The sequence below is a fragment of the Anomaloglossus baeobatrachus genome, chromosome 3 (assembly GCF_048569485.1).
Source record: "Anomaloglossus baeobatrachus isolate aAnoBae1 chromosome 3, aAnoBae1.hap1, whole genome shotgun sequence".
Lineage (NCBI taxonomy): Eukaryota > Metazoa > Chordata > Amphibia > Anura > Aromobatidae > Anomaloglossus > Anomaloglossus baeobatrachus.
In genome coordinates this window covers 150,459,804-150,485,095 of record NC_134355.1, presented here as the reverse complement: position 1 = coordinate 150,485,095, position 25,292 = coordinate 150,459,804, and the positions used below count along the sequence as shown (strand labels likewise).

Genomic DNA, 25,292 nt, shown 5'->3' with positions numbered 1-25,292 from the left:
GGCACTGCCAACCGTACTAAGCAACTCTTTGATACTAGACTTATTATGTGCATTTGTCGTGTTGCCTCATTTCCACAGGTAGAGACTTTATGAAATGTCTTATGTCCATTTGTTGAGGGATTATGGAATATCGTAAAGTCCTTTTACTATGAAAATGATTTCCTCAATGTAATTGGGGAACATCTAGTAGTAAAACCTCTACACAGAGACACACACACATATTGGACCTGAAAAGGAAGCTGCCATTCTCCAACAACAAATTGCATAATGGATTCTGACACGGGTTTAATTATTTTCTTAAAGGCGTTCTCCAGGATAGTAATTAAATGGCCACGTCACATAATTCATACGCAGCTTGTCTTATTTACGTGTTAGCATGGACTGCAGTCTGAATATACACAGCTCCTAGGACCTGTATATAAACTGACAGGAGCTGTATCAAAAGCACGTACACCTCCTTGAGCAGTGGTGTAACTTAAAGCTCATGGGCCCCAGTACAAAATCTCCAATGGGGTCAACAATTGTTGCAAGTCTTTAATAGTATTGGCCTTTTCATATAGGCCAAAGGGACTTAGGCCTATTAGGCTCCAAGATCCGGGTGCAATTGCAACCCCTGCACCTATTTGTAATTACGCCCCTGTCCGTGAGCCAAGGAGAAGTGTGTGAAAGAAAAAGAAATACATCTTGGTTGACTGAGCACAAAAGATATTTTTTTCTTCTTTTTTTTTCATCTAGCCTGACTCCTGCCTCATGTCCTGTTAGCTTAGCAGAAGTTACCGTGTTTTTCGGATTATAATACGCACTTTTCCTCTCCCCAAAAAAGGGAGGAAAATTAGAGGTGCGTCTTATAATTCAAATGTAGCTTACTGGGGATGGTGGAGAGGGGTCACAGGAGCAATGCCGTTGACGCTTTGCTGTGCTGGGGCTGCGGACCCTGTGCTGGAGCTGCACTTTGCTGAGACTGCGGGCGCCATCCTGAAAATGTCGGTGGTGCGGACTTCAAAATAATGGCTCCTGGAGTCGGCACATGCACAGATGGAGCTCTCTGCTCAAGATCTCATCTGCTCACGTGCCGCCTCCCAGCGCCATTCTCCTTAAGTGCGCTGCTGGTAGAGCAACGGGCTAGAGATGATGCATGCGCAGATGAGATATTGAGCGGACAGCTCCATCTCTGCACACACCGACTCTGGGTGCAGTTATTTGAAGTCCACACCATCGTCATTTTGAGGATAGCGCCCACAGCTCCGGCACAGCACCCTCGGCCTGCAGCCCTAGCACAGTGCAGCCCCAGCACATTGCCCGTAGACCCAGCACAGCCCGTGCAGCATCGCCCTATTCTACCACCGCCCCTGCCTCCTGTGACTTCGCTCCACGATTGCTGCCGCAAAGACACCACCGGATTGTAAGACTTGCCCCATTTTTACATTTTTTTTTCCTCTAAATTTGGGGTGCGTCTTATGAATCCAAATACAGTATGTTTCTACCACTTTACTACATTCTTGAAGAACTCTTTAATGTGAACAAAGACCTTTTCTTTGTCGCTCCTAATTGGGAGACCCAGACAATTGGGTGTATAGCTACTGCCTCCGGAGGCCACACAAAGTACTACACTTAAAAGTGTAAGGCCCCTCCCCTTCTGGCTATACACCCCCCCGTGGGATCACGGGCTCCTCAGTTTTATGCTTTGTGCGAAGGAGGCCAGACATCCACGCATAGCTCCACTGTTTAGTCAGCAGCAGCTGCTGACTATGTCGGATGGAAGAAAAGAGGGCCCATACTAGGGCCCCCAGCATGCTCCCTTCTCACCCCACTTTCTGTCGGCGGTGTTTAAGGTTGAGGTACCCATTGCGGGTACGGAGGCTGGAGCCCACATGCTGATTCCTTCCCCATCCCCATTTGGGCTCTGGGTGAAGTGGGACTTTACCGGTCTCCGGGCACTGAGGCCGTGCTCCATCCACAGCCCCTGGAGGATCTGCTGGATACGGAGCGGAGTTTTCTCAGGGACAGGACCCTGCTCCATCAAGGTACTCCGTGTCCCCGTGCTTATCGCACGCACACTGCAGCATTGCTGGGTGTGTTAGTGCGCCGGGGTAAACAGCGCTGCTGCGCTGGTGCCGTTACTCACTACAGCTCTGCTGAGTGAGGTGACTTTGTACGATCGGCCGATCCGGCCGCTGGGGTCAGTGTTTACTGGTCGCGGCTGGGATTTGTGGTGCGCCGGGGACTTCCGCGCTGGCCGTGCATATATGACGGCCGCGCTAGATTACTACAGTCCCCGGCTTTTGCGGCCTAGTTCGTATCGTTCCCGCCCCCGGACCTGCCAGTCAGGAGGAGGGCGGGACGCTGTACAGTCCAGCAGCGTTAAGAGCTGGAGTCTGTTTTACATACTCCAGCCCTCACACTAGGCACAGGGGGACGCAGCTTCCCGCTCTTTTGTTTGGGACGCCCACGGTCCGCCCTTCTTCACAGGACGCCGGCAGCCATTCCTGCCTGCACGCTGAACTGCGGAGGGGAGGCTGGGAGACCCAGACAAGGGATTCTACGATCTCACACCCGCTTTTCAGCGGGCGGTAAGCAGCCCTCAAGGGCTCTCACCCACTTGTGCCATAGTGTACTTTTGTGTTTTGTGCTGGCAATACTTTGCACTGTACAGTCGCTGGTGGTTTTCTGCTATATACCCTCCTTAGATTTCTCAAGGAGATAACAGCATGTCGTCCGCAAAAAGCAAAAGTGCCAAGGCACGGACTTTATATGCTGCTTGTACCGCATGTGGGGCTACTCTACCGGCAGGTTCCACTGACCCCCATTGTGTGCAGTGCTCGGCCCCTGTGGCAATTGCTCAGCCGGGGCCGCTGCTAGAGGTGACCCAGGGAGAACCACCTGTAAATGCTGTCCAGGTGACAGGGACGGAGTTTGCAGCTTTTGCTGACAAATTGTCTATGACTATGTCTAAAATTCTTGAAACATTGCAGTCTAGACCAGTAACTCAGACCATGGGCACTGTTGATCCATTGCCCCCTGGTCCCCCTCAGCTGGACCACTTCCTAGCTCCGGGGGTGTCATATGCACCCCAGGGTGACGGCTCTGACTCGGACGACAGTCCCAGACAACCTAAGCGGGCTCGCTATGAGCGACCCTCAACTTCATCACACTGGTCAGGGTCCCAGCGGGACGACTCTCTGTGTGATGAGGCGGATGTAACTGATCAGGAGTCTGATGCTGGGGCCGCTCTCAATCTAGATACCCCGGATGGTGACGCCATAGTGAATGATCTTATAGCGTCCATCAATAGGATGTTAGACATTTCTCCACCAGCTCCTCTTGCGGAGGAGGCAGCTTCACAGCAGGAGAAATTCCATTTCAGGTATCCCAAGCGTAAATTAAGCACGTTTCTGGACCACTCTGACTTTAGAGACGCAATCCAGAAACACCACGCTTATCCAGATAAGCGTTTTTCCAAACGGCTTAAAGATACACGCTATCCTTTTCCCCCTGACGTGGTCAAGGGCTGGACACAGTGTCCCAAGGTGGACCCTCCAATCTCCAGGCTTGCAGCCAGATCTCTAGTTGCAGTGGAAGATGGGGCGGCACTTAAAGATGCCACTGACAGACAGATGGAGCTCTGGTTAAAATCCATCTATGAAGCTATTGGAGCGTCGTTGGCGCCAGCATTCGCAGCCGTATGGGCACTCCAAGCTATTTCAGCTGGGCTTACACAGGTCGACACGGTCACACGTACATCTGCTCCGCAGGTGGCACCCTTGACCTCTCAAATGTCTGCATTCGCGTCTTACGCGATTAATGCTGTCCTAGACTCTACGAGCCGTACGGCGGTGGCGTCAGCCAACTCTGTGGTTTTACGCAGAGCCCTGTGGTTGAGAGAATGGAAGGCAGATTCTTCTTCCAAGAAGTGCTTAACCAGTTTGCCTTTTTCTCGTGACCGATTGTTTGGTGAGCGTTTGGATGAAATCATTAAACACTCCAAGGGTAAGGATTCATCCTTACCTCAGCCCAGACAAAACAAACCTCAACAGAGGAGGGGACAGTCTGGTTTTCGGTCCTTTCGAGGCTCAGGCAGGTCCCAATTCTACTCGTCCAAAAGGACTCAGAAGGATCAGAGGGGCTCAGATTCTTGGCGGACTCAGTCACGCCCAAAAAAGCCAGCCGGAAGAACCGTTACCAAGACGGCTTCCTCATGACTCTCAGCCTCCTCTCTCCGCATCCTCGGTCGGTGGCAGGCTCTTCCGCTTTGGCGACATTTGGTTGTCACAGGTCAAAGACCGTTGGGTGAGAGACATTCTGTCTCACGGGTACAGGATAGAGTTCTGCTCTCGTCCTCCAACTCGCTTCTTCAGAACTTCCCCACCGCCCGACCGAGCCGATGCTCTGCTGCAAGCGGTGTCCGCTCTAAAGGCGGAAGGAGTGGTGACTTCTGTTCCTCTTCAGGAACAAGGTCACGGTTTTTACTCCAATTTGTTTGTGGTGCCAAAGAAAGACGGGTCGTTCCGTCCCGTCCTGGATCTAAAGCTGCTCAACAAACACGTAAAAACCAGGAGGTTCAGGATGGAATCTCTCCGCTCCGTTATCGCCTCAATGTCTCAAGGAGATTTCCTAGCATCAATAGACATCAAGGATGCTTATCTCCACGTGCCAATTGCGCCAGAGCATCAGCATTTTCTACGCTTCGTTATAGGAAGCGAACACCTGCAGTTCGTAGCTCTTCCTTTCGGGCTGGCGACAGCCCCTCGGGTCTTCACCAAGGTCATGGCAGCAGTAGTAGCAGTCCTGCACTCGCAAGGTCACTCCGTGATCCCGTATTTGGACGATCTACTTATCAAGGCACCCTCTCAAGAGGCATGCCAACACAGCCTGAACGTGGCACTGAAGACTCTCCAGAGTTTCGGGTGGATTATCAACTTTTCAAAGTCAAATCTAACCCCGACCCAATCACTAACATATCTTGGCATGGAGTTTCATACTCTCTCAGCGATAGTGAAACTTCCACTGGACAAACAGTTCTCGCTACAGATAGGGGTGCAATCTCTCCGTCAGGGCCAGTCGCACCCCTTGAGGCGCCTCATGCACTTCCTAGGGAAGATGGTAGCAGCAATGGAAGCAGTTCCTTTTGCGCAGTTTCATCTGCGTCCACTACAATGGGACATTCTCCGCCAATGGGACGGGAAGTCGACGTCCCTCGACAGGGAGGTCTCCCTCTCTCAGGCAGCCAAGGAATCTCTCCGGTGGTGGCTTCTTCCCACCTCATTGTCAAAAGGAAAGTCGTTCCTACCCCCATCCTGGGCGGTGGTCACGACAGATGCGAGTCTATCAGGGTGGGGAGCAGTGTTTCTCCACCACAGGGCTCAGGGTACGTGGACTCGGAAAGAGTCCACCCTTCAGATCAATGTTCTGGAGATCAGAGCAGTCTATCTTGCCCTACAAGCCTTCCAACAGTGGCTGGAAGGCAAGCAGATCCGAATTCAGTCGGACAACTCCACAGCGGTGGCATACATCAACCACCAAGGGGGAACACGCAGTCGGCAAGCCTTCCAGGAAGTCCGGCGGATTCTGACGTGGGTGGAAGACACGGCATCCACCATATCCGCCGTTCAGATCCCAGGCGTAGAAAACTGGGAAGCAGACTTTCTCAGTCGCCAGGGCATGGACGCAGGGGAATGGTCCCTTCACCCGGACGTGTTTCAGGAGATCTGTCGCCGCTGGGGGATGCCGGACGTCGACTTGATGGCGTCACGGCACAACAACAAGGTCCCGGTTTTCATGGCACGGTCTCACGATCACCGAGCTCTGGCGGCAGACGCCTTAGTTCAAGATTGGTCGCAGTTCCGACTACCGTATGTGTTCCCACCTCTGGCATTGTTGCCCAGAGTGCTCCGCAAACTCAGGTCCGACTGCCGCCGCGCCATTCTCGTCGCTCCAGACTGGCCAAGGAGGTCGTGGTACCCGGATCTGTGGCACCTCACGGTAGGCCATCCGTGGGCACTACCAGACCGTCCAGACTTGCTGTCTCAAGGGCCGTTTTTCCATCTGAATTCTGCGGCCCTGAACCTGACTGTGTGGCCATTGAGTCCTGGATCCTAGCGGCCTCAGGTTTATCTCATGAAGTGGTTGCCACCATGAGACAGGCTAGGAAACCATCCTCCGCCAAGATCTACCACAGGACGTGGAGGATATTCCTATCTTGGTGCTCGGCTCAGGGAGTTTCTCCCTGGCCTTTTGCATTGCCTACTTTTCTTTCCTTCCTGCAGTCTGGGTTGGAAAAAGGTTTGTCGCTTGGCTCCCTTAAGGGTCAAGTCTCCGCGCTATCCGTATTTTTTCAGAAACGCCTGGCGCGACTTCCTCAGGTACGCACGTTCCTGCAAGGGGTTTGTCATATCGTCCCCCCTTACAAGCGGCCATTGGAGCCCTGGGACCTGAACAAGGTTCTAATTGCTCTCCAAAAGCCGCCTTTCGAGCCTATGAAGGAGGTTTCCCTTTCTCGTCTTTCACAGAAAGTGGCCTTTCTAGTGGCGGTCACGTCTCTTCGGAGAGTGTCCGAGCTGGCGGCGTTATCATGCAGATCTCCATTCCTGGTGTTTCACCAGGACAAGGTAGTTCTGCGTCCAATTCCAGAATTTCTTCCCAAGGTGGTATCTTCCTTTCATCTCAATCAAGATATCACTTTACCGTCTTTGTGTCCGCATCCAGTTCACCAATTTGAAAAAGGTTTGCATTTATTGGATCTGGTGAGAGCACTCAGGATCTACATTTCCCGCACGGCGCCTCTGCGCCGCTCGGATGCACTCTTTGTCCTTGTCGCTGGTCAGCGTACAGGGTCGCAAGCTTCCAAATCCACCCTTGCGCGTTGGATCAAGGAACCAATTCTTCACACCTACCGTTCTGCTGGGCTTCCGATTCCATCAGGACTGAAAGCCCATTCTACCAGAGCCGTGGGTGCGTCCTGGGCATTACGGCACCAGGCTACGGCTCAGCAGGTGTGCCAGGCGGCTACCTGGTCGAGTCTGCACACTTTTACCAAGCATTATCAGGTGCATACCTACGCTTCGGCGGATGCCGGCCTAGGTAGACAAGTCCTTCAGGCGGCGGTGGCTCACCTGTAGGAAAGGGCTGTTTGACGGCCCTATCACGAGGTATTCTTTTACCCACCCAGGGACTGCTTTTGGACGTCCCAATTGTCTGGGTCTCCCAATTAGGAGCGACAAAGAAGAAGGGAATTTTGTTTACTTACCGTAGATTCCTTTTCTTCTAGCTCCAATTGGGAGACCCAGCACCCGCCCTGTTTTTCTTAGGAAATTTGTTTTTTTTCGGGTGCACATGTTGTTCATGTTGAACAGTTCAGTTCTCCGAGGTTGTTTCTCGGGTTGAATTTGTATTTAAAACAGTTATTGGCTTTCCTCCTTCTTGCTTTTGCACTAAAACTGAGGAGCCCGTGATCCCACGGGGGGGTGTATAGCCAGAAGGGGAGGGGCCTTACACTTTTAAGTGTAGTACTTTGTGTGGCCTCCGGAGGCAGTAGCTATACACCCAATTGTCTGGGTCTCCCAATTGGAGCTAGAAGAAAAGGAATTTACGGTAAGTAAACAAAATTCCCTTCTTCTTTGTCGCTCCATTGGGAGACCCAGACAATTGGGTGTATAGCTTCTGCCTCCGGAGGCCACACAAAGTATTACACTTTAAAAAGTGTAACCCCTCACCTCTGCCTATACACCCTCCCGTGGACCACGGGCTCCTCAGTTTTATGCTTTGTGTGGAAGGAGGCACACATCCACTCATGCATTCTCATAACTTAGTTGTCGGTTGGAAGAAAAGAGGACCCCCACGGGGTCCCCGGCATGCTCCCTTCTCACCCCACTATGTCGGCGGTGTTGTTAAGGTTGAGGTACCCAATGCGGGTACAAAGGCTGGAGCCACATGCCGTTTTCCTTCACCATCCCTTATGCGGCTCTGGGAGAAGTGGGATCCTGAATGGTCATCCATTTACTGGGACCGTGCTCCATCCGCAGCCCCTGGTGGAACCTGCCGGACCGGAGCCTTTTCAACCCCAGGGACCGGGCCCTGCTACTTAAAGGTACTCTGTCCCCATTGGGGACTGTACAGGGAGCGCACCTTCTTCCCGGAAGCCGCGGTAGTCGTAAGACTGAGGAGGCAGGTGGACTTCCGCGCCGACCGGGCCTGCTTGTCGGACGCGGCCTCAAATTTAGTCCCCGGCTTCACCGCGGCCTAGTCGCGAAACTCTCGCCCCTGGGCCTGCCTGTCAGGGGTAAGGGCGGGATTACCGACATGATGTCGAATGTGACGGCTGGAGCATCCTGCATGTCTTCCTTCCCCCTCACTGGCCACTGTGGGGACCCCAGACGGTACCCATTGCGGGTACGGAGGCTGGAGCCAGAAGCCGTCTCCTTCACCATCCCTTATGCGGCTGGGAGAAGTGGGACCTGAGCGGTCATCCATTTGCTGGGACCGTGCTCCATCCGCAGCCCCTGGTGGAACCTGCCGGACCGGAGCCTCTTCAACCCCAGGGACCGGGCCCTGCTACTTAAAGGTACTCTGTGTCCCCATTAGGGACTGTACAGGGAGCGCACCTTCTTCCCGGAAGCTGCGGTAGTTGTAAAACTGAGGAGGCAGGTGGACTTCCGCGCCGACCGGGCCTGCTGGTCGGGCGCGGCCTCAAGTTTAGTCCCCGACTTCACCGCGGCCTATTCGCAAAAATCCCGCCCCCGGGCCTGCCTGTCAGGGGTAAGGGCGGGATTACCGACATGACGTCGGATGTGAGGGCTGGAACATCCTGCATGTCTTCCTCCCCCCTCACTGACCACTGTGGGGAACCCAGACTCCCGCTCTTTGCTGGCGCCGCCCTCGGCCCCACTCCTCCCCTGAGAGCTCCGGCGGCCATTTTCTGGCATTCTGCCGGTGGGTGCTTCTCAAGGGAGCTCAGGGTGAACACAGCACCCGCTGCTGGTCCCCCTAGGGTGCCGGATACATATGTATATATTATATATATTTCGGTTCGGACAGACTGTATACCCTTTGTTCACATTTACTTTCAGTGGTCACTCTCCTAGGAGACAACAGGCACAGGTTTTTCTCGCGGTCTGTACCTCTTGTGGGGTTGTTACCCGTGGGATCCACCTACCCTCACTGTGAGCAATGCTCGACTCCTGCCTCGCTTGCTCAGCCGGAGCCTCGGGCACTGGTGGGCACCTCGGCTCATGTAGACCCCCCTGCTCCCCCTGAGCAGGCTGCAGGGACAGAGTCACCGGTGTTGGCCCTCAGTCATTTTCATATGATCAAATGGTCTTCTAAGCTCCTTGAGGCATTGCAGTCCAGATTGGACCTTTCAGAGGCCCTGGCCCTGTTAGCTTGTCTCATCCAGGCCCCGCTTGGTTAGCGCCGCAGCGCGCTCCCAGGTTGAGCCCTAGGTCTCAGGCGGAGGACTCCTGCCCGGACCGCAGTCCAAGACCGGCTAAGCGGTCTCGCTGGGACTCTTCCCCGACTTCCTCACGCTGCTAGGGATCCCAGCTTGAGGACTCTCAGGAAGACGAGGAGGACGGGGGAGCTCAGGGCTCTGGCCCTGACTTCACCTTTAACCTTGATACTCCTGAGGGGGACGCCTTAGTAAATGATCTTATCTCGTCCATCATCCAGGTGCTGGTTCGCTCTCCTCCGCCTCCTCCTGTAGAGGAGTCGGCTTCTCAGCAGGAGAAACTCCAGTTTCGGTTCCCCAAACGTACACGCAATACGTTTTTTGATCACTCTAACTTCAGGGATGCTGTCCAGAAACCCGGAGCGGTCCCGGACAAGCGTTGGGTTAAACGTCACACTGACACGCGTTACCACTTTCCATCTGAAGTCGTTAAGAGTTGGGCTCATTCTCCCAAGATGGATCCTCCAGTCTCCAAATTGGCTGCTAGGTCCGTTGTGTCTGTTGCAAATGGCTCATCCCTGAAGGATGCCACTGACAGACAGATAGAGCTCTTGGTGAAGTCCATCTATGAGGCCACGGGCACGTCTTTCGCCCCGGCCTTTGCAGCCGTGTGGGCTCTCCAAGCAATCTAGGCTTGTCTGAAGGAGTTTAATGCTGTCACATGGAATTTTGCTACGCATGTTCCGTCTTTGACGCTCGGGCATCAGCCTTTTCGTCCTGCGCCATGAACGCCGTCCTGGACTCCACTAGCCGCACGGCTGTAGCATATGCTAACTCCGTGGCAGTTCGCAGGGCCATGTGGCTGCGCGAAAGGGAACCAGACTCTGCTTCAAAAAGGTTCTTAACTGGTTTGCCTTTTTCTGGCGACCGTTTATTTGGCGAACGATTGGATGATATTATTAAGGAATCCAAGGGAAGGTCTCCTCCTTACCCCAGTCCAAACCTAAGAGACCTCAGCAAAGAAAAATCCAATCGAGGTTTCGGTCCTTTCGTCCCTCCGCCAAGCCACATTCTTCTTCGTCCAACAGGCCGGAGAAAGGCCAGAGGAACTCATGTGCGTGGCGGCCCACGTCACGACCCCAATAGGCCGCAGGGGGCACTGCCTCCAAAACGGCCTCCTCATGGCTCTCGGCCTACCCTAGCCGCATCCCCGGTCGGTGGCAGTCTCTCCCGCTTCGGCGGCGCCTGGTGGCCACAAGTTCAAGACCGATGGGTGAGAGATATTCTGTCTCATGGTTACAGGATAGAGTTCAGTTCTCGTCCTGCGGCTCGTTTCTTCAGAACCTCTGGGCCCCTTCTCAGGTGGCGTGTCAACACGTCGCTCTGGCGACTCTCCAGGGACAAACAGCTTTCTCTGCAGGCGGGGGTGCAATCACTTCTTCGGAGTCAGTCACACCACTTAAGGCGCCTCATGCACTTCCTGGGGAAGATGGTTGCAGCTATGGAGGCAGTGCCGTTCGCGAACCAAGGCGGCACTCGCAGTCGTCAAGCCTTCCAGGAAGTCCGGCGGATTCTGCAGTGGGTGGAAACCACAGGCTCCACCATCTCCGCAGTTCACATCCCAGGCGTAGAAAACTGGGAAGCAGATTTTTTTCAGTCATCAGGGCATGGACGCGGGGGCATGGTCTCGGCACCCAAAAGTGCTTCGAGAGATCCATCGCCCCTGAGGAACGCAGGACGTCGATCTCTCAAGGTCCCGGCCTTCATGGCACGGTCTCAGGATCACAGACCTCTGGCAGCGGACGCTTTAGTCCAGGATTGGTCGCAGTTTCGACTGCCTTATGTGTTTCCCCCTCTGGCAATGCTGCCCAGGGTACTACGCAGGATCAGGTCCGACTGCCGTTGCGCCATTCTCGTCGCTCCAGACTGGCCGAGACGGTCGTGGTATCCGGATCTGTGGCATCTCACGGTGGGTCAACCGTGGGCACTTCCAGACCACCCATACTTGCTGTCACAAGGCCCGTTTTTTCCATCTGAATTCTGTGGCCCTCAACTTGACTAGGTGGCCATTGGTCCCTGACTCCTAGAGTCTTCAGGGTTATCTCAGGATGTCATTGCCACCACGAGACAAGCCAGGAAACCAACGTCCGCCAAGATCTATTACAGGTCTTGGCAAGTCTTTCTATCCTGGTGCGCTGATAACGGCTTTCCTCTATGGCCGTTTGCCTTACCCACATTCCTTTCATTCCTACAATTTGGAATGGACAAGGGTTTGTCCCTCGGCTCTCTTTCTAGGGCCAAGTATCCACGCTCTCCGTGTTTTTTCTTTCAAAAGCGTCTAGCCAGGCTTCCGCAGGTCCGCACGTTCCTGCAGGGGGTCTGCCACATGGTCCCACCTTACAAACGTCCGTTGGAACCCTGGGATCTTAGCTGAGTCCGGACGGCTCTTCAAAAGCCGCCTTTTGAGCTGCTGCGGGATGCCTCTCCCTCCCGTCTTTTGCAGAAGGTGGCCTTCCTAGTGACAGTCACATCTCTTCAGAGAGTGTCTGAGCTTGCAGCGCTGTCATGCAAGGCTCCCTTCCTGGTTTTCCACCAGGATAAGGTGGTTCTTCGTCCTGTCCCGGCATTTCTCTCTAAAGTGGTATCTCCTTTTCATCTAAATCAGGATATCTCCTTGCCTTCCTGTTGCCCTAATCCAATTCACCAGTGTGAAAAGGTTTTGCACTCTTTGGATCTAGTGAGAGCACTCCGGTTCTACGTGTCTCGCACGGCGCCCCTGCGCCGTTCAGATGCGCTTTTTGTCCTTGTCGCTGGCCAGCGTATGGACTCTCAGGCCTCCCAGTCGACCTTGGCTCGGTGGATCAAGGAACCGGTTCTCGAGGCCTACCGTTCTTCGGGCCTTCCGCTCCCTTCCGGGCTGAAAGGCCATTCTACCAGAGCTGTAGGTGCGTCCTGGGCATTGCGGCACCGGGCAACGGTTCAGCAGGTGTGTCAGGCAGCTACGTGGTCTAGTCTGCACACTTTCACGAAGCACTATCAAGTGCATACCTATGCTTCGGCAGCGCCAGTCTAGGTAGGCGAGTCCTTCAGACGGTGGTTGTCCACCTGTAAGAGGGGGCCGTTTTCGGCCCTTCTTATTGAGGTATTCTTTTATCCACCCAGGGACTGCTCTTGGACGTCCCAATTGTCTGGGTCTCCCAATGGAGCGACAAAGAAGGGAATTTTGTTTACTTACCGTAAATTCCTTTTCTTCTAGCTCCTATTGGGAGACCCAGCACCCACCCCTGTGTCCTTTGGGCTGGTTGTTCTTTTGGGTTATGGTCTTCAGTTCTCCGAACATCCTTCGGATTGAATTTACCCTAGACCAATTTATAAGTTTCCTCCTTCCTGCTTTTGCACCAAAACTGAGGAGCCCGTGGTCCACGGGAGGGTGTATAGGCAGAGGGGAGGGGTTACACTTTTTAAAGTGTAATACTTTGTGTGGCCTCCGGAGGCAGAAGCTATACACCCAATTGTCTGGGTCTCCCAATAGGAGCTAGAAGAAAAGGAATTTACGGTAAGTAAACAAAATTCCCTTCTTTATGTTATAGGAGTGAGATAAGAGCTTCACTATTGCGAAGAGTAATAAAATATGGCTTCCCGCAACAGGTTCTGTATAACATGCATTATATGGCAGCCGGGTATCCTTTATGCCCTGTGTGTATGAGTGGAAATATTGCATACCTGCGCATGTTATACGAGCACAATATAAGGTTAGGTTTTCTATCCATGTGCTATTATATAGATGGTATTCAATTTCCTTTGTTTCCTTCTACAGATTTTGTCCCCACTGGGTCGAATTAGTGAAGCGCTTGGGGACCTCACTAGAGCTATTCAGTTGCAGCCATCGGCCCGGCTATATAGGCACCGTGGCACACTTTACTTTATATCTGAGGTAAGATAAGAGCGTCATCTCTTTACAGGGGCTTTATATATTGACGCCTTTCAGTTGGTAGGACCTCATCTGACTTTTAGAGCTACGGACGTCTGGTGCTAGAGGAGTCCAAGCATGGTGTCTCTCCATTATATTTGACATTACTAAGCCAGTCCAGCACTCCGTTATATGTACTTAGGCACCGAGAAGGCTAAGTGCTTTAGCCCTGAGGCTATAATTTCCATAGAGAATATTGCCAGTAGCTTCTTTTCTAGCAAAACAGATGATCGACGCCATGTTGTTTTTAGAATTTGTGGGCGTTCACACCCCAGATCCCACTCTTTTTCGACATTTGGGGACCCCCGCACATTAAAGGTTAATAGGCGAAACCTGCTAATTTGATGGGACTAGCAACCATCTGATGTTTAATGGCATGTAATATCAGAACACCTGATCCATTTGTTCTCCTGAGAGGTGAGCGATCTCCCAAGTTGTCTGGTATTGGATCACTCTCCTCTCCGTGTACATACTGTACTTGGCCAAGCCAACTGTGTATTGGGTTTCTGGGAGGTATAACAGTGAACCTAATGACCATTTGGCTGACAGTGATATTAAAGTGTATTGAAGTGTGTGTGGGAGCAATATGCAAGGTTATAGGAAAGGAAATATTTCTGCAGACCTAGGAAGGCAGACAAGTGTAGTGCTATTTTATGGCTATCCTTAGGACCACCACCAAATCGCAGAACATTGCAATTGTGGGCTTGCTGGAGTGCTGCAGCCCTTTTTACTGCATTATCTGATAACGTGGTCATCCATGTTCATGTGCAGGAAGAGAGTCACTGTTGTGCTTCACACGATACCACATTGTCTATCTAGGTACAAGCCATCATTGTTATTTCCCCTTTTTTTTATATTTTTACGTTGTCTTCAAACACCGTGAACAATAAGACCCATTTTCCTTTGTTTACTCCACACTCATGTGTTCACTACATAGATACATTGTTACAGATCATGAATGACATGCGTACTTTTGTGGCAGGATTATGTAGCAGCTCATGAGGATTTTCAGCGATCCCTGGAATTAAACCAAAACCAGCCAATAGCCGTTTTATACAAAGGGTTGACATTCTTCCACCGAGGCCTGCTGAAGGTAATGCTCCAGTAAAACACAAATGTATGTATATTGCATAACACTAATGCTCTGCTCCCCGCCCCCCTCCCTTCCCTACACAACAGGGTGTGTAATATCAACTATTCATTGGGTTAAAATTGTTAGACTATGTGCGTACACTGCGGATTTGTTTCTCCAGAGAAAAACGTACCCTCTGGCAGAAAAACGCACCTCTCTGCGAAAAAAAACCGCACCAAAAACACATGCGTTTTTACTGCGTTTTGGTGCGTTTTTGCCATTGCGTTTTTTTTAACATTGTTAATGGCAAAACGCAGGGAAAAAATGCAGAAAAGAAGTGACATGCCATTTCATTTTGCTGCAGAAAATCTGCAGCAAAGCCTGTAAGGAAAAAAGACGCAGCATGCGCAAAGAATTTTGGATTTCTCATAGCTATGCTGGTGAAGGACTGCATGTCGCTTATGAACAAACTCTGCACCAATTTGCAGCATAAACTGCGGCAAAAAACGCAGTGTGCGCACAATGCCTTACTCTTTTTCGTTCAGTATTCTAGTTTCAGGCTCAAGCCTTTTTTTTTTTCTTTTTCTTTTTTTTATTTTATTATAATCGTTTCTACTATGTAAAACTCCAAATCCTTTTAAGTTTTGGGTGGTGATTATACTATCAAAGAATAAGGTCACGTCCTTAATCTGTCTGAATCACTGTGGTTCAGTAGATGAAGTTGCCTAAATCAACAATTTTTGGTATCTCCATTTAAGCAAAGAGGAATAGAAAGTTATACGGACTTTGCCATTATGTGCACATAGCTGTGTATTTTTAGCCCTTTTTTTTCAGCCTTTGCATGTCAGCGCCATTTATAAAACAGTAGTATTATACCATTGACTATATGGTTGTTTTTTATGTCCAAATCTATGTACATTTTAATCAATAGATCTTGGAATAATAATTTCCACAATTGCATTTGTTTTAAAAAAAAAAAAAAAAAATGTCCCTGTGCTGAGCTAATCTTATATATGTGTCCCTGCTGTGTACTGTGTAATGGCTGTGTCTGACCGTACAGGAACATGGTCTGATCATACCACAGCTCCTGCGCCGGGGAGGATGGAAAAGAGAGAATACAGATAAGATGGCACGGGATCACAGCTGTTGCTTTCCTGAAACTGAAAGTAGTGTGTTTTTGTTCTGCGCTGCTGTAAGTGATTGTCTTTGAGGAACACACAAGTGGAGAATATGCGGTTTATTCTACGCATTTCAGAGCTATCCAGCTTCTTTTTCAGGAATCTCACAATACCCTGAACAAGAAGCTGGATTGCTTTGAAATGTGTAGGATAAACCGCATATTCTCCACTTGTGTGTTTCTCACGGATAATCCTTTACAGCAGTGCAGAATAAACGCACTACTTTCCGTTTCATCTCCACATTTTCATGTGTGTCTGCAGCAGCTGATAGTACATGGTGTATCACACAACCATACCAGATCAGCGCACCACTGTCCTCTGTACCCTGGTTTTACCCAGTTAAGACTCTTAAGGGCACTTTACACGCTGTGATATCGGTATCGATATCGCTAGCGAGCGTACCCGCCCCCGTCGGTTGTGCGTCACGGGCAACTCGCTGGCCGTGGCGCACAACCTCGCTTACACCCATCACACGGACTTACCTTCCCTGCGGCGTCTCTGTGGCTGGCGACGCGCCTCCTTACTAAGGGGGCGGTTCGTGCGGCATCACAGCGACGTCACACGGCAGCCATCCAATAGAAGTGGAGGGGCGGAGATGAGCATGCGTAATATCCCGTCCACCTTCTTCCTTCCTCATTGCCGGTGGACGCAGGTAAGGAGATGTTCGTCGTTCCTGCGGTGTCACACATAGCGATGTATGCTGCCGCAGGAACGACGAACAACCAGCGGCTTGCACCACCAACGATATTATGAAAAGATGCGACGTGTCAACAATCAACGATTTTTGACGTTTTTGCGATCGTTGATCGTCGCTCCTTGATGTCACACGCTGCAATGTTGCTAATTACCCCAACGATATATCGTTAGCGATGTCGCAGCGTGTAAAGCACCCTTAAGTCTGATTGTCATATGTGGAGTTGGGAAGTTATTGTTGTTGTCCCTAATGTGGCGCTTACTGTTTGCCCCAATGGGTATTTTGCCTTCCTCTGGCTCAACTTGATAGGTTAGGTCATGGGTTGAACTCGATGTACATAAGTCTACCTACAACCTTAAACACTATGAAACTATTGTACCTCTTTGCTTCCCTATTACATTCAGATGCTGCTTTCTGTTAGATAAAACATTTTCCTGTCTTTTTAAAATCAAGCTTTACCCCAGTCAGCTGTGATCCTATGCTGTACTTTCAAAAACTGTGGTATAATCTGACCATGTCCTTGTACGGTCAGACACGGCCATTACACAGTACACAGCAGGGACATATACTGTATATAAGATTAATTCAGCACAGGGACATTTTTTTTTTTTTTTAAAAACACATCCAATTGTGGAGCTTCCTTTTATACCAAGATCTATTGATTAGAATGTACTTTGTTCTTGTGACAACCCCTTTTTAATGTATACATTTTACAGTTTATTGTATTCTTTTTGCAGGAGGCTATTGAAACTTTTAAGGAAGCTTTAAGGCAGAAATCAAATTTTATTGAAGCATATAAAAGTCTTGGTCAGGCCTACAGGTAATTCTTGCTAGATTAATCTTCCAAATGCACAATCTCTCAATAGTGCGAGTCTTTTGGTTTTAACCCCTTAACGACCGTGGGCAGTAATATTACGTCCTAGTGGTCATAGTATTACTTCCCGCGGACTGCCGCCAGCAGCATGCAGCGATCAGCGCACATCTCAGCTGATTTTTACAGGTGAGATATGTGCCTGCCAGGCACGAGCAGAATCGTTATCTGCCCGTGTCGTTTAACCTCTTAAATGGTGCTGTCAATATGTGACAGCGCCATTATAAAAGGGATCGGCGGTAAACATTTACTCACCGGCCGATACTCGAAGTCACGTGATGTGATGACGTAACGTCCGGTGGTTGTCATGATAGCACAGGGTCATATGATGATTCCTTAGGTCACATTACTTACTTTCAGTTTCACCCGGCCCAGAGCTGGGTGAGGCAGTAAATGAGCATATCTGCTGTTTACAGCTGTGTAGCTGTGATCAGCAGATATGGCAGAGTGATCAGATTGCTGATCCATATAGCCCCCTAGGGGAACTAGTAAAATTAAAAAAAAAAGTTAAAAAAAAATTTTAAATTAAAAAAAAAAACAAAGTTCAAATCACTCCCCTTTTGCCCCACTGGGTTAGGGTTAAAGGGTTAACAAAATATACACATTTGGTATCGCTGCGTTCAGAAATGCCCGATGTATCAAAATATAAAATCAATTAATCTGATTGGTAAACGGCAACATATGCCCTTGGAAAAAGCCACGGCGAAACGCGTCAGGGTGTCTCATTGGTAAGGTTTTATTAGTATGTAGCAATGTGGTACAATCATCTATTGGCATTTGGCAGTTTAGCTACTTTTGTATCAGGTCTTTCCTGACATATCTATTATTTTTTATTCATCTGCCATCTTATTAATTTTTACATTGTTTCACATTGCTATCATATTATGCTTATGTCATCTTACTATGTAGGTTTTACCATTCATTTTTTTGGCACAGGTAATATCTGATATGTTCATTAGGGCTCTTCTCCACTTGCGATTTCTATGTGCGAGTGCGATCTGATAGAAAATCGGATCGCATTCGCACCAGTGTTAATCAATGAGGCCGTGTCCTCTTGCTAAATGTTTTACGGCACGTCTCGTGCTCTAGGTGAAATCGCAGCATGCGATTTCACCGAGTCTCAGCTCTCGCTCCCCCATGCAATCCTATGGGAGCGAGAAAAAAAATCAGAATCCGGGTGGCATGCGCATGTCACATGGATCCTTGACACTTGCATACCGCGTCAGACTGGCTACTGGAGGAATCTTCAGTAATACCAGGCCTGGCCACGGTTACATGCACTGAACTCCGGACCTGTAACCTGAGCTCCAGAGTGCAGCCTGAACAGCGAGCGCCGAGTGATTGATTCCCCGGCGATTGCTGTTCAGGTCAGCACAGCTGCAAACAGACCGGGCTGATCTCTGGAGCTCAGGTGACAGCTCCGGGGTTCAGTGCAGGTAACCGCGGCCAGGCCTGGTATTACTGGAGATTCCTCCGGTAGCCAGTCTGACGCGGTATGCATAAACACTCACATAGCACCCGCATGACGCTCACATGTCATACGGATGCTATGTGAGGAAAAAAACACACACCGTACGCAGACCACACGCAGGACACTTGACTCATTGTCAGACTCAGAGTGTCGCTGTGAATTTGTAAACGCAAGTGGAGAAGAGCCCTTATTCCCACTGTTGGGTGATTATAAATATTTTTTGCACACTGTCAACTTCCATATAATTACCTATAATGGTTTAAAATTTACGCTGGCAGCTGTGCATATTGTATGACTCAATTTTTTCATGTGCCATATACTTATTTCTACATTCTAAAATGCTGTGTATTTGTGGCGTTTTTTTGTAATAAAGATTTATTTTGATTTGAAATAATTTGGATGTTCTTCTGGGTAGTTTTATAGGCATTTATTGGTAAACGGCGTAGCAGCAAAAAAAAAACAAAAACAAATGCCAAAATTACTTTTTTTGGTCACCACAAATTTTGCACTAAATGCGATCAAAACGCAGCACCTGCGGAAAAATGGTACCGTTAAAAACGGCAGCTTGAGATGCAAAAAATAAGCCAACACTGAGCCATAGATCCCGAAAAATGAGAATGCTACAGGTCACGGAATATGGTTTAAAACATGCGCCACTTTTTTTTTTGGACAAATTTCAGATTTTTTTTTTTTTTTTTTAACCCTTTACATAAAAGTAAACCTATACATGTTTTCTGTCTGCGAACTCAGGCATCACATCCACACGTCAGTTTTACCATATAGCGAACACTGAGAATAAAATATCTCAAAAACAATACTGCTATCACATTTTTTTTGCAATTTTTCTGCATTTAGATTTTTTTATTGCTGTTTTCCAGTACACTATATGGTAAAACTTATGGTTTCATTTAAAAGTACAGCTCGTTTCGCAAAAAATGAGCCCTCACATAACCATATTGACTGAAAAATAAAAAAAAGTTACGTCTCTCGGAAGAAGAATGGCGAAAAAAAAAAAACGGAAAGAGAAAAATTGGCCGGTCGTGAAAGGGTTAATTGACATACATCAGTGACTTCTGTCATGGAGGATGACGTTTATGTTGTACTCACTGACCATCTCTGCAAATTATGAACAGATAGTATTGTATTTTTTTCAACAGTAGAACACACATCATCAGAAAAAAAAACTATACCAACTGAAACTTCCCTGATGGTGTAAATGTGCTGAGGGTCAGTCAATAAAGTGTTCCAGGGACCTCTATAGAGAGGTGATGGGTTAATTGTCAGCTTCTGTTAGCATCGTTTCAGTGCAGCATTTCCTGTAAAAAGTGCTTCTTAGATTCCATAATAAACACATTTTTCTGAATTTGGGGTGCTGATAAATACACAGGCCCCAAATTATCAAGAACAACAATGTTCACGTCCATCTAGAAATGGGGGTGCATCTGACAAGTGGCATATACTCTGTGCGCCTCTCCACATATCTGACTCCAATTGTGGTATAAGGAACGCCACAGCTCGTTATGAGTTAGAAAAGATTTGGCGTCATACTCCTACACTTTTTGGTGAAGTTGATGCCAAAGCGCCAAAAATAGCTAATATTTTTCTGCAGTCTGAATTTTGGCATAATCACTTTGATGAATCGGGGCCATAGTAAGTAAATTCTCTCACAATCGCTGTTGCTTACACTTGGCTGATGGTGCTTGATATCTCTGTAGACGAAGATTCATGCTGATGCGACATCATTCGTTATAGGGATGATCGAATACTTCGATTATCTGGCTTCGCGAATATTTTCTGAATACCTCGCCGCTATTCAAGTATTCGCAAATATTCGACGCACAATGTAAATCTATGGGAAACCCGAATAACAAGTGTTCGTAACTATTCGACCTTCCCATAGACTTACATTGCGCATCGAATAGTCGAATAGCGGTGAGGTATTCGATTATTCGGCTTTGCGAATATTTTCTGAAGTATTCAATCATCCCTATTTGTTACATGTATGGCATGGTGCAGACCTCACTGTGCTTCTCCTGCTTGTCGCCTCTGTAATACACAATTCCCTTATAAGCCATTGTCACTAATTCGCCTTTACTGGGCTGTGTCTATGAGTTACTTAACTACGTGATCGGTATAGGGGACATCGCTAGAGCAGGCCCTAAACATGACCTCACATAGCAAATTACCTCATCTGGAAATGGAAGTATTTTTTTTAAATATCAGTTAATTAAAGACTTAAAATCATTGGGAGCAGCAAAAAAAATTTTTTCTCTGGGTATACAAATCCAGAGAAGACCTGTCAGATCTCAGGAGTTGAGTTTTAGCAAAAACCTGGATTCTCAATTAACCCTTCTGGGCAATTTGTTGCTTTTTTTTTTTTTTTTTTAAATTTAATTTTTACCTCTCTTCTAAAAGCCATAAATTTATCATTTTTCCATTGATGTAGCCGCATGAGGGATTTTGGGGTTTTTTTTTGCGGCACAAGTTGCGGTTTTGAAATGATCCTATTCATTTTACTGTGCAATATATCGAATAAGTGTTTTAAAAAAATAAATTCCAATTGGGGTGAAATGGTGAAAAATATGCGATTATGTAATTTTGGAGGGTATTTTGTTTTTACTGTGTTCATTGTATGGTAAAAATGATCCGTAAATCCGATTCTTTAAATCGGAATGAATATGGCAATAACAAAATTGCATTTTTATTTTTTTCCCTTTTATTTAAAGTTGTTAATGTTTCAATTCTGCCTTTTCCTGAAAGTGCAGCTACCAAGAGTACAGTCATGGCCAAAAGTTTTGAGAATGACACCAAAATTATATTTTCACATGATCTGTTGCCCTCTGGTTTTTAATTGTGTTTGTCTGATGTTTACATCACATACAGAAATATAATTGCAATCATATTATGAGTACCAAAAGGTTATATTGACAGTTAGAATGAGTTAATGCAGCAAGTCAATATTTGCAATGTTGACCCTTCTTCTTCAGGACCTCTGCAATTCTCCCTGGCATGCTCTCAATCAACTTCTGGATCAAATCCTGACTGATAGCTGTCCATTCTTGCATAAGCAATGCTTGCATTTTGCCAGAATTTGTTGGTTTTTGTTTGTCCACCCGTCTCTTGATGATTGCCCACAAGTTCTCAATGGGAATAAGATCTGGGGAGTTTCCAGGACATGGACCCAAAATCTCTGTTTTGTTCCATGAGCCATTTAGTGATCACCTTTGCTTTATGGCAAGGAGCTCCATCATGCTGGAAAAGGCATTGTTGGGCGCCAAACTGCTCTTGGACAGTTGGGAGAAGTTGCTCTTGGAGGACATTCTGGTACTATTCTTTATTCATGGCTGTGTTTTTAGGCAAGACTGTGAGTGAGTCGATTCCCTTGGCTGAGAAGCAACTCCACACATGAATCGTTTCAGGATGCTTAACAGTTGGCATGAGACAAGACTGGTGGTAGCGCTCACCTCTTCTTCTCCTAATAAGCTGTATTCCAGATGTCCCAAACAATCGAAAAGGGGATTCATCTGAGAAAATGACTTTACCCCAGTCCTCAGCAGTCCACTCCCTGTACCTTTTGTAGAATATCAGTCGGTCCCTGATGTTTTTTCTGGAGAGAAGTGGCTTCTTTGCTACCCTCCTTGAAACCAGGCCTTGCTCAAAGAGTCTCTGCCTTACAGTGCGTGCAGAAGCACTCACACCAGTCTGCTGCTATTGCTGAGCTAGCTCGGCACTGCTAGTAGTCCGATCCCGAAGCTGAAACCGTTTTAAGATACGGTCCTGGCGTTTGCTGGTCCTTCTTGGGTGCCCAGGAGCCTTTTTGGCAACAATGGAAGCTCTCTCCTTGAAGTTCTTGATGATGCGATAGATTGTTGACTGAGGTGCAATCTTTGTAGCTGCGATACTCTTCCCTGTTAGGCTATTTTTGTGCAGAGCAATGATGGCTGCACGTGTTTCTTTAGAGATAACCATGGTTAACTGAAGAGAAACAATGATACCAAGCACCAGCCTCCTTTTAAAGTGTCCAGTGGTGTCATTCTTACTTAATCATGACTGATTGATCGCCAGCCCTATCCTCATCAACACCCACACCTGTGTTAATGGAACAATCACTAAAACAATGTTAGCTGCTCCTTTTAAGGCAGGAATGCAATGATGTCGAAATGTGTTTTGGGGGTTAAAGTTCATTTTTTTAGCCAATATTGACTTTGCAAGTAATTGCTGTTAAGCTGATCACTCTTTATGACATTCTGGAGTATATGCAAATTGCCATTAGAAAAACTTAAGCAGTAGACTTTGTAAAAATTAATATTTGTAGCATTCTCAAAACTTTTGGCCATGACTGTATACCAAGATACTTCCTCCACTGGCTTTGAGTCATGGGGGTGTGCATGGAGTGACTACAGTCACTGTAAGGAACATTTCTCCGTATACTTTAAGCAGCGGCTGTAAGTACATCAGGCACTTTGATTGTTGGATTTGTAGCTTATCTATGCTGAACGAGTTATCAAAGCATCAGGACATACTTTGAGCCGCTCTCACAGTATAGTGAGTGGTGACTGTAGTCACTCCATGCAAACTACTATGACTTGAAACCAGTGGCTCTGTTTTGTTGTTTTTTTGATGACCAATAGCTGCACCTCAGACAGGTCAGACAGCATATTAACCGTGTGTGTGTGTGTGTGTGTGTGTGTGTGTGTATATATATATATATATATATATATATATATATATATATATATCACACTGGTATATTGGTCTGTACTGTGTGTCTGTGTGTGTGTATATATATGTATGTATGTATGTATGTATGTATGTATGTATGTATGTGTGTGTGTGTGTGTGTATGTATGTATATATATGTGTGTATATATGTATGTGTGTGTATGTATGTATGCGTGTATATATATATAATACACACAGTACAGACCAATGTACCAGTATTATACACACACACACACACATCCCTCGTCGTGATGGTTATCCGATACATATCCCGTCCCACGAACAGCAAGTCCCAGGAGACCGGCGAAGGAACAGAAAGTAAGGTGCGCATAATATGTGTGTGTGTTTGCGCGTGTGTAAAATGGCACAATAGCGGACCAGGATGGGACATTTAACAAGTTGTGGAACGAATTGTCTGCATTGCAATGATTTCCTATGGGAAATCTTGCTTTGCTGAACGAGTAACTTGGTTAACAAGCACACTTCCAGAACAGATTGTTCTCGTTAGCCAAGGTTCCACTGTATATTATATTATATTATATTATATATATATTATATATATATATATATATATATATATATATATATATATATATATATATATATGTAAATGTAATATACAGTGGAACAAAAGTGCGTTTTATAAAGCGAAAAATACGGTAATTTAGCCCACGTTAGGCCCTGTGCTGACTGGGAAATGACTTTTTCTTAAGAAAAGTCCAAACCCTCTGGCAGAATTACCGCACCCATGGCAAAAACACACCCGGAATTTTACTGCGTTTTTTTGCGGGTTGGTCCCTGTGGTTTTTTACCATTTATCTATGGCAAAAAACGCAGATACCTGCGGAAAAGCAGTGACGTGCTACTTCTTTTTTGCTGCAGAAAAGCTGCAGAAATTCTGCAACAAAACCTATAGGAAAAAAACCACAGTGTGCGCACAGCATTTTTTATTTTCCATCGATTTTGCTGGGGAAGGACTGCAGAAAGGTTATGAACAAAAACCGCACCTTTTCTGCAGCAAAAAAACTCTGCAAATCCGCGGCAAAAAGTGCAGTTTGCCACAGGGCCTTAGACATGTGAGGAGGGACCTCTGCTCCTGAGTCTCCTGTACACATATCCGCCTCAGCGCAGAATGTACAGTTATAATAATAATAATAATAATAATAATAATTTTCAAGCAGTTCACATACAGAAATTGAACTATGTATAGTATAGAAATAAATGTAATATTGGAACAATTGCAGCCCCCTAAAGAAAGATGAGACAGAATTATTGTTTACAATGGGGTCATATAATTTGGTACATGTTTTGATTTTAGGGAGCTTGGTAATTTTGAAGCGGCCATGGAGAATTTCCAGAAAGCACTAATGCTGAATCAGAATCATGTGCAGACCCTTCAGTTAAGGGGGATAATGCTTTACCACCACGGCAGCCTGCACGAGGCACTGACAAACTTTAAGGTGAGTCTGCAAGAATTTTGAAAACTCTGTATAAGCACGTATTCATTAATTTCCTTAATTACAGATCCTAATTTTAGTAATAAAATCACTAAGCCTTTCTTAAGTGAATGCAAGTTTTCCCAGACACACTTAACCCTTCTCTTATATTTTTGTTTGCCTAATCTTTGAAAAACCTAGGGTATTTTTTTTTTCTGAGGTCCAGGTGGCTGTCATTTCTCTGACGCCTCATTGGGGGACACAGGACCATGGGTGTTATGCTGCCTATCCATAGGAGGACACTAAGTAGATGCAAAAGCATAACTCCTACTCTGCAGTATACACCCCCTGGCCGGGCCAGGCAACCCCAGTTTTAGCTTAGTGTCTGTAGGAGGCACTTCCTTTCAAGGTTTGTTATTTTTTGAGGGCGACGGTTTCCTTTTGGGACTGATCTCCCACTACCATCAACGGGCGGGAACGTGGAGTGTCGCCTCCACGT

General features: G+C 47.5%; 1 protein-coding gene across 3 annotated transcripts in view; it reads left to right on the top strand.

Moving 5' to 3' along the window:
- TTC13 (tetratricopeptide repeat domain 13) overlaps positions 1–25,292 on the top strand; it is a 127,170-nt gene that overhangs the window by 26,566 nt on the left and 75,312 nt on the right. For all 3 annotated transcript variants that reach the window (XR_012751608.1, XM_075339522.1, XM_075339523.1), the window contains exons 7-10: positions 13,197–13,313; positions 14,332–14,442; positions 17,031–17,113; positions 24,676–24,817. Coding sequence is in view for 2 of the 3 variants with exons in the window: in XM_075339522.1 (XP_075195637.1) it covers positions 13,197–13,313; positions 14,332–14,442; positions 17,031–17,113; positions 24,676–24,817 (453 nt within the window). In the remaining variant the exon portion in view is untranslated. The remainder of the gene's footprint in view (positions 1–13,196; positions 13,314–14,331; positions 14,443–17,030; positions 17,114–24,675; positions 24,818–25,292) is intronic.